Here is a 10,233-nt window from a genome sequence, read left to right on the forward strand (position 1 = left end):
GTAGTGAATTCCCTTTCCGTCAATGGTGGATGCACTTGAGAAGCAACGTTCCTCCATCGTTGTGCATATTGTCGAAAGTTCTCATTGCACTTCATATTCATGTTTTGTAATGTTGTTCGATCATGGGCCATATCAGTCATGTGCTTATATTGACTCAAAAAGGCTTGAGCTAAGTCTTTCCAAGAACGTATTTGAGTACATTTTAGTTGATTATACCATTTGGAAGCAGGTCCAGATAAACTGTCTTGAAAACAGTGGATCAACAACTTTTCATTCTTCACATAGCCAGTCATGCGACGACAGTACATGGTGATATGAGATGAAGGGCATGTGGTCCCATTATACTTCTCGAAATCTGGAACCTTGAACTTTGGTGGGATAATTAGGTCAGGGACCAAACTTAACTCTTTGGATTCAAACCCATAAAATGACTCAGCCATCTCTTTAGATTTTATCCCCTCTTCTACATTTTTCAAAAGTTGGATGAGTTTTTTCTTTTCAACTACTTCATTTGAGTCAAGGACCTCATTACAAAATTTATCTGACTTTAACTCAGAAGCAATAGGAAAATCAGCGGGGAACGAAGCTTCAGCTTGATATTGTGGGTCTTTAACATTGAAATGAACTGGTGCTTGGGTTTCCTGATGCGCAGAAGTGTACTCCGGAATGTGAATAGATGTAATACCAAGAGGATGTGTGGGGTTTTCAACAAGACTTTTCCCAGTGGTCAAATGCGTCTCAGTCACTTCTTCCAACTTGTTCAGTAGATTGATCTGAGAATTTTCGATATTAGCTTCAACTTGTACCAACTTGCTTCTCAATTCTTCTTGTGTCTCTTTCTGCTTTATCTCAACTTTGGCTAGTCTATCCTCAGTTTCTTTAGGCATTTTTCTTGTATTGTGCTAAGCATTTTTGCTACAAGTAAGAATCAAATCCCTTGTTGAATCTTGATAAGTTGCTCTTGCAGTTTCTCAATTCTACAAACCCTTGCTAAAATCTCATTCATGGTTCTTGTCCTTATTTAGGAAGACCAAGTTAGCTCCACTTTGATTTCAAAAATTCTGTCATGGAATCCTCCACGAATTATTCCCAAGTTTTCATGATTAAATGTATGTAAAATAACTTGAAACCAAGTGCAATTATGTAAAGATGCAAATGCAAAAAATGAAAATATGAATACGAACGTAAAAATACAAATATGAAAAAAATGCAAACATAAAAATATGAATGTAAATATAAAAAATGTAAATTGTGCAATACAAAAGCAAACATAAAAATATAAATGCAAAATGAAAAATGCAAAGATGCAAAGATGCAAAATGAAAATGCATGTATGAAAAGGTGTTTACTCAAGAGTGATCATCTTAGAACAGATTTCATTGAACACAAAAAGTTTCGGTACATCAAACAAAACTTTACATATAAGGGATAGCTTTCACTCCTAACTTCTCTATTTCCTTTAAAAGCCAAACTAACTTCCACTCATACTCAGGTGTGGAGTTATCTATCTGCTTTAATTCTCTCATGAAGCCAGCTAAGTCTACCAGCTTATGAGCCACATTGTTTGCTTGAACAACAACTTCCTTCATGATATTGTCCTTTTCCTTCATCTTCCGTGTCAATTCTCGGAGTTGTGAACAATGTTGCTCATTTTTTCTTGTGAGAGAATCTTTATGTTCAAAAATTTGTCGTACAAGATTCCCATAATCATCTAAGCATTCCTTCAATGTCTTGTTCTTGTCTATATTTTCTTTTAATTCAGTATCAATCTCATGCTGATGAATCTGATATGATGCTTCCATGTTGGTCATAGAATTATTCAACATTTGATTTTTGGCTTGATATTTTTCCCAATTCAATGGCAGTTGTATTGCGTCTTTCTTCTGTAACTCTTGAATCATGACAAAACTTCTTAGCTTGACCTTTATGTATGTTACAATTCTTTTTCAGTTTGATGACCCTCGTGATCCACTCTTCTGGGGTGTTTCCTATGCCAGCCTTTTGAAAGACTTGACTGACCTTCTGGAAATCTTCCTGCATGTTTTCCATTTTGGTGCTCAATTCCTTGTTTTGATCCTTCAAATGACGTATTTAAGCTTCGAACCTCAGCAAATCTTTTTCCTTCTGGACGTCCTTACTAATGCTCTTACCTTTGAATACATTTGGTGTTAATCTGGCAAGATCTTCAGTTACCAAACTAGGTTGATCATTTATCATAAACTGCAAGATTCCCTAATCCAAAAGACTTTGGACTCGACGTTTGAAGGCAAGACAATTCTCGATGGTATGTCCTTGAGCTCCGGCATGATATTCACAATGAACGTTGATATCATACCAATTTGGATACGGAGGTTGGAATGGTTTTATGTAATATGGAGCTATTTCTCGTGCTTCAAGTAACTTTTCATACAAATCTTTATATGATATAGGTATAACATCAACATGAGAACCTCCTTTTGTCTTGAATTAAACCTGAGTTTTAAATATCGGGAGCATACTAAACTTCGATGATTTCAGATTACATGATTTCTTCTCTTCTCTGGGAGCTTGTACAGTTGTCACCATTTCTTTGGTATCTCCAGACGATTGGTGAATACGAATGATGACTGTCTGTAATTTCTCCAATTGGTTAAGATCCGAAGTCCCTTGCATATATGAAATTGCAGGATTATCTTCATTAAGCTTTCTCTCTTTCTGTGAAGGAATCTCTTCTCTTTTGGCCAAAACAGATATTCTATCCATCATTTTGGACATCTGCTCTCTTATTTCTCGTATCTCCTTTTGCTCTTCAATGGGCATACAATCTTTGGGTGCATAGCTCTTCTCTATCTTCAGAGTTCCCTCAGGATGTCTTTTCTTGGCCGCATTATATTTTGTTTGATCATAGAACTTTTTGTCCATTTATGATTTCTTTCTAATTTGATGAACAGTCTTTTCAGTTAACACCTTTTGGTCATGATCATGCAATGCAAACAAAAGAAAATAATTTAAACAAATTAGAGCAAAAATAATATACATGGGAAAATAAGAAAAAATAAAATGGTTAATACCAACTAATTGAAAAAAAAAATTTATTTATCATTGTATATAATAAATCCTAACCTCATGCTTTCTAGTTTCATGCTTTGTTTGGAAAAATTAACCTAACCGTATGATTTCTAGTTCGCATGTATTTATTCAGGGAGAAAAAATAATAATAAATTAAAAGCTAGAGCTTATTTCTCCTTTGTGTACACCTATGAACAGAGGTTCAGTACTGTGAATTTCTAGGGTTTATTATATGCAGAGTTTCAGTTCTAGGATTAAAAGTACTCGAATTGTCCTTGTTGATGCCCCCTTGGGCTGTCAACCCTCAATCCTAGTCCATTACAGACTTAAACGGATCGAGTTCAATTCGAGGGGACACATTTCTCTATACCTGACACGGAGAATAAATTCTCACGAAGACATAGAGCATATGAACCCCGAAAGTTACTTGCTAGGTCTGACACGGAGAATAAATTCTCACGAAGACGTCGCTTTCACTCCCACTTAAAAAGGACAAACTCAATTATAGAGCTTTATGTTATGCAATGCAAGTGTTGTGTGTGAGGAGAAATGTTCAAACCTCTAACAGAAAAATAAATAATAAAATAAAATACTTGCAAATAAAATGAAATATTAATAAGAAAATATATAAAAACTATAAAAATAATAAGTATATAAAATAATTTGAAAAGAAAGAATTATAAATTAAATATATGAATTTTTAATTTATAATTAATAGAGACAATTTAAAAGTTTGACCGGTCCCCAGCAGAGTCACCAAGCTGTCGTAATCGTTTTTCGTCCGGGCACGAATTTTTTTTATGCTTGGCTGGAAAAATAATGTGAATAATAAATAATTTGGGAGTCGCCATCGGCCTTTTGGGTCAGGTAGGTCGAATACCTAAAAATTATCTTTTAAAAGAGTTTTTAAGAAAACATCAGTTAAAAGATGAGCTGATCTGCGTTTATAACCAAAAATTCTTTCTTTTTTATAATAAAAAGGGATTCGTGGTCGGTTACGTTTAGGGAAGGATTAGCACCCCTACAACGCCCAAAATTGGTGCTTTTTAATTATAAATTGTCTCTATTATTAGAAATTTAAAAATTCAAAATATATTTAATTTATAATCTTATTATTTCAAAATTATAATTATGAAAAAAAATATATTAATTTATATACATTTATAAATAAAATATTTATTAGAAATATCAGAAAAGGACTTCTAGGTGCCTTAAGACAGCTCTTTTCTTCAATATTAAAAAATAAATAAATGACAAACATTTTTTTAAGACAAAAATTTATTTTAATATAGTAAGATATTTATTTATTCAAAAATATCAGAAAAGGGCTTCTAGGTATCTTAAGACAGCTCTCTTTTTTTGATATTAATAAATAAAAATATATTAAAATTTTAATAATTTAAATAAAACTAAATTATAATTTTTATAATATTTAATTATTTAAAATACCAGAATAGGACATCCAGTTATATTAAGACTGCCCTTTTCTTTGATATCGAAAATAAATAAACATTATTATTTTAAAATATATATATATATTTATGTGACTAAGATAATAATAAAATAATAATTAAAGCAATAATTAAAATATAAAAGTAATAACAAAATAATATTGTAATTAAATAATGATCAAAATAAAAGAAATTCAAAATTATAAAACTAAATATAAAGTATTAAAAATAAAGATAATAATTCGAAATATTATGAAAGATAATGATTAATAGTGTAATTTAACTTAATCAATTAATACGTGATTAAAATAATAATTAATAAACTATGAGGGACTAAATTTGATATTTTCCTAAATATATATATGCTGATAAGGACTAAATTAAAATAAAATAAAATTAGAAGACTAAATTAAAATAATCAAAAATTGCTTTTAGTGACTAAATTACAAGATATACAAACTTCGAGTACTGCGGACGGGGTTTACCCCTGATAGAAATTACACGCACACTCCTCCCCCTTAAACGACGTCGTATGGGGGAGGGTTTATAAACCCTAAACCGGCTGGCCCTTCGGGCCAACCTTTCATTTCTTCATTTCTCTTCTTCTCTCAAACAGAGAGAGAGAAGATTTCTCTCTGGCTTCTCTCTAAAATTAGAGAAAGCCGTCCCGGTCAGCCACCGCTGCCGGGCTCCGACCACCGCTGCCGGCCACCGTTAACGGTGGCCGGAAATTACAAAACCCACCCCAAATCGAAGCCCCTATTTTTCTATACCCGGATCTAAGGTTGTTTTAGCTTAAAACCTTACCAATCGTCGTAGATCTAGGATATTTCTCTTCGACGTTTCGGTTCTCCGATGACTTGGGAGGCTCTCACGATGGCGATTTCCTCGGTAAGTCTCTTTTTCTCTTCTTTCGGTTTGTATTTTCTGGGATCGTTGGTGTAGTTCTTGCTTTGTTGGTTGCTCTCCCTTTCTATCTCCTCGTCTGTTTCTCTGTTGTTCTTCGTCTGTTCGCTGCCTTTTTTTTCTTTTTTCTTCATTGTTGTTGACTGGGATGTTTGGTATATATATATATATATATTTTTTTTTGCTCTTGTTTCAGTTTTTCTCCGGTTCTTCCTCTTTTTTTTTTTTTGCAGGTGTGGTCGATGGCTTTTATAGCCATCGACGGTGTGACTCTCGGACCGGTCAAAGAAATGGAGTTCGGTGAGTCACCAAAACTATGTGGTGACTCACCCCATAGCCGCGACGTATGGGGGAGGCAGCTGGCTTCTGGAGACTTCGTCGGAGGCGGTGGCGCCATGGTTGAAACACCTGGCATTGGAGGTGTCGGCAGCGTCGATTGGAGCACTTAGCATCAAAGGCTGAGGCATCTGTAAGCTTCTGGCAGCTGGAGAGGCGGCTGCGGCGCGGGGTTTCTGGAAACGGCGGTTGGGAGCTAGGGTTTAGAAACCCTAGCTGAAACTCCCAAATGATTTGGGCTTCTCGGGCCTGGTTCAAGTTGGGTCACTGTTGGACCTGATTTGGGCTCCGGGATCTTGTAATTGGGCTTTGTAATATTTAATAAATAATATATAATAATAATTATAATAATAATAATAATTTTAAATTTAAAATGAAAAAAATGATGTCTACATCTTCTATCACATTTCGTTACTCTCAAAGAATTTTATCTTAGTCACTAATGGATTTTAATGACAAATAATTTATATGATCAAATGAATCTATATATTATATTAAACATCTTAGACTTGTAATGATTTAAGTCTAATCTTCACAATTTTATATTCAATCCAACTACAAGACAATCACATAGCTATCAAATACCCGAGATATATAATAAAATAACATTCAATGAAAGAGGAAAAAAAAATCTACTTCATCATCTACTTCCATAACATAGTTGATCATTGGTTATCTACCCAAATTAAAAAGGATAAACACAAATTACAAACTTAATCAATTCTTTCTCTGTGTCCAAATGGCATTAAACCTTTTCATTCATCGTCATAGACATTAGTGCAAAGAGCCTGAGTCTTTTTCCGTCATAAAGAACCAATTAAATGATAAAATATTTAAAAATATAATCCTATTTTCATATTATAATCGTTTCAAACTCTGACTTAAAAAATATATCAACTCAATGAGAGAAAAAATGAGTACATGCAGTCTCAGTCTAACTTAAAATGTATGAAATAAACATAAACATCAATGAAGGATGTACAATGTATAAGAGAGTATATAAGACCAACATGTGAGTATTAAAATAGAGGGAAAAAGTAAAATAAAAAACATCATCAAATAATGTAAGTTTACTTTGTCTCAATAAAAAAATTTAAAATAGGAAACAAATTAAAAAAATGTGGCGATCTTCTGGCATTATCTTAGAATGAAGTTCTCTTTTTCTTTTTGAATTAATCACTGGTGATATCTGATATATTGATCGACTAATCCAGATCAGTTACTGCAAGAGGCAATGATGATCCTTCTAACACAGTTTGCTCTATTCGCAATCACCAGGTTCGAACAATATAATCAGCTACATAGTTCTTACCGTAGGCCAAAGCTATCCCCTCTTTATTTATTTACTTCTCTCCCAGACTCCCTCTTCCTTTTTTTAATCTTCTTGTTTGCCAGAGGTTAAAAAACATTCTTTTATTATTGGAAAACGGAACCTTTAAATCATCCAACAACAAAATCATAATGAAATCCCATCAAAACACTGATGAAACCTATACCTAAAATCCAATTCCAAGAAACAGAATGTCCTTCCCTTTCTTTAGTAAAAATAATGCAATCAGTAAAAAAGATGGCTGACAGAGTTTCATTGATCACACTCTTTGAAAGTAAGTTTTCTCTTAGTCCCAATCCTGACAGCAGAGGAGTTCTCAGTCGAAAGATATAGTGAAGAATAATTTGAGGAAATAACTGATTTTGGTGTCTTGGATTTTCCCGTCTCTATTTCCTGCATCATGTTATAGCAGGAAAACACATGTTCCTGCATCAAAATATCCAATGCAACATTCACCATAGAGTTCCAAGTTATACAAAATATGAGAAAAATATAATACAAAGTAATAGCTCACAGTTTCTAGAGATCCCCAGAATGAAATGAAATCCATCTTGAACTCCATTGTTTTTCTTGTTAATCTTTCGTCACAAGAAGCGGCCAACACAGCCGCTGCAGCAATAACCGATGACCGATGCCCGACTGAATTGATATCTGCATCAAAAAGAACAGTTCATAATCATAAGCAAACAAACAAAAGTTTCATAATGGCATTCAAAAACTAGATTTTTAGCCTTTTAGATTACCTTTTACTATAACCACAATATGCTGCAGAGCTTTTGAGACTAATCCTTTTCGTCTAGATTCACCATAAAATTTATGGATGAAGAAAGATAAATAAGCGAAAGGCGTTGCACAACTCATTTTCCATTCCAAAGTAGTGAGTACCAATAGCTCCATTCTTTGAATCGTTTTACTTTCGAACTGGTAATCTTGTGTGGGAAATTGTGATAAAACAGGTACTCTGCACTCCTCCATTTTTGTTGCTATTGATAAACATGCCACCGACAACAATCGTATAGCCCACAATTTCCCATCCTAATCAATACAAAAACTACATTGTTACAAACACAAAGAAGAAACCTTTCGTTTAACCATTGCTTGAACAATACAAAATAAGCTTACATCAATTGATTTCTTTGAGAGAAATCGATCGAAGTATACTACAGACAGATATGCCGTATGGATTTGAAACCCAAAGAGTGTTTTTGTCTGTATAAAGAAAACCCTTATCATCAAATCAAATAAGAAAAACGAAACACAGAGAATAGATTAAGAAGATACAGATTACAGACATTGAAGATCCATTCAATGGCATTTAAGCGAGCACATCGCAGCCAGTTGTCTCGATCGGTAATCGGATAACCACTAGAAGATGTAGTAGAAGTTTCTCTTTGAATCAAACTCTCAATATACTCGTCGTCCTTATCATTCAAGTAAAGAATTTCATCGTCGTCGTCTGCTTCTGTTTCGAAACAACAAGCTTCTTCTTCGGTTTCATGACACAAGAGACTAGAGCAAGAAAAGTAACTCCCAAAATCTCCCATTTGTCTCAATCAAAATCTATGTTACATAAAAAGAAAAGGAAAAACACACACAAATCTCAACCAAAAGAAAAAACAAAACAAAACAAAACATGGGTTTGGTGGTTTGTTTCCAACGACAAGCAGTTTATATGTTGTGTGGAATCCACGTTTGAAAATTCTACAGAAAAGGGCAAAAGAGATTTGACTTGTGAGGACTGGGGGCTGAGGAGGGGAACCGGGAAAAGGGTAGTTGATGATGAGATTCGCGGTTTTTGTGTCGCCAATATTAGCGGGTGAGATATATAATAATATAAGAGAAAATGAGGCGTTATTTGGCAGTTACATTACTGTACACTGCAGTGTAGGAAACTAATTTTGTACTTCATTCATACACTTCTCCCCCATTAAATTTCTGCATCTCTAGCGGGATTCTGCTACTAAAATCATATTATTATTAGCCAAGCCTATTGGCAACAAATGAAAATGATGTCATGTAATTAATTTTTTATACGATAAATGTTATTTTTTACTTTAATAATTTAATGTTGCTATTTAATTTCATATATATATATATGTGTATATATATAGTCATTTAGATTTTGTCAAATACTGCACAAAAGTTTAAGTTAAAAACGATTCTTTCTTCAAATATCTTATTTAAATTGTTTTTTAATTTAAAAAATGAATGACATATTAATCGTATAGTTTTAATTTATACAAATTTATCTATTTTAAAATTATGTGTCTTATTTAAAGTTTAAGAACTAAAATTTTATATTTTAAGATTTAGAATACTAATTTTATACTATCGGTGTATTAAATAATAACTTATAAAAAATAAATTTAATTCGATTGATTTAATCAATTTTAACCGGATTTACTCTGCCTTCATCTTTCTAAGTTGTGTATTCCATAAAATTTTCGTTTTTTCATCACTGTTTCTGTAGCTTCATTTGTACTAATCAATTATTTTGCTGCTATCATTGTATCTATATGTATGTTTTCTTAATTATTATAGCTGCGTGTGCTCTTTTCTGTATAAGTTCCAGTTTTCTATTCATGATGTAATACATGGAAAATGGAATTAAAAACAATAACAATAATAATAATAATAATAATAATAATAATAATAATAATAATAATAGAAAAATTATTGTTATGCTCTATTGTGTCTATCGTAATATTGTTATTGTAACCTTTTATAGTGTATATAATATTTGTTAATTTTTATCAAACACTGAAACTAAATAAGAATTGTTATAATCTAAAAACACTAGTATTTTTAATATAAAATGAAATTAGAGTGTTTGAATAAAAACCTACATGAATGCAATACAAAGCTATATAAACAGATGAATTATAGGCATAGAGAAAAAGCATTGGGGGAAGGCCAAGAGCAGGCTTTGATTGATTAGAAGGCATGATAATAGCTGGAGGAAGTAGGGAAATTAAATGATCTAACTCGGTGAGTGCGGTGAGGAGCGTCTTCACGTGCAAAAAGACTGGACCATTCTGGTTTTTTAATATCAACGCCAAGACGCTCCTTCCCCCTCTATATGCTAAAGTAATTCCCCCCCGCCCCATTGTCTTCCCATTGCCCCTCTCCCACTTATACAATATCAATAATATATACCACACC

General features: G+C 32.9%; 1 protein-coding gene across 1 annotated transcript; it reads right to left on the minus strand.

Moving 5' to 3' along the window:
* Window positions 1-7,110: 7,110 nt before the first annotated feature.
* On the minus strand, window positions 7,111-8,671 carry LOC120125618 (cyclin-D5-1-like). The gene is made up of 5 exons (XM_039144006.1): window positions 8,364-8,671; window positions 8,194-8,280; window positions 7,815-8,106; window positions 7,586-7,722; window positions 7,111-7,497 (listed from the first exon to the last, which is right to left on the minus strand). The coding sequence occupies exons 1-5, from the start codon at window positions 8,613-8,615 to the stop codon at window positions 7,324-7,326; spliced, it is 942 nt and encodes a 313-aa protein (XP_038999937.1). The 5' UTR covers window positions 8,616-8,671; the 3' UTR covers window positions 7,111-7,323.
* Between the last annotated feature and the right edge of the window lie 1,562 nt (window positions 8,672-10,233).

This window comes from Hibiscus syriacus, unplaced genomic scaffold, assembly GCF_006381635.1.
Source record: "Hibiscus syriacus cultivar Baekdansim isolate YM2019G1 unplaced genomic scaffold, ASM638163v2 tig00110435_pilon, whole genome shotgun sequence".
In the NCBI taxonomy this organism is placed as follows: Eukaryota; Viridiplantae; Streptophyta; class Magnoliopsida; order Malvales; family Malvaceae; genus Hibiscus; species Hibiscus syriacus.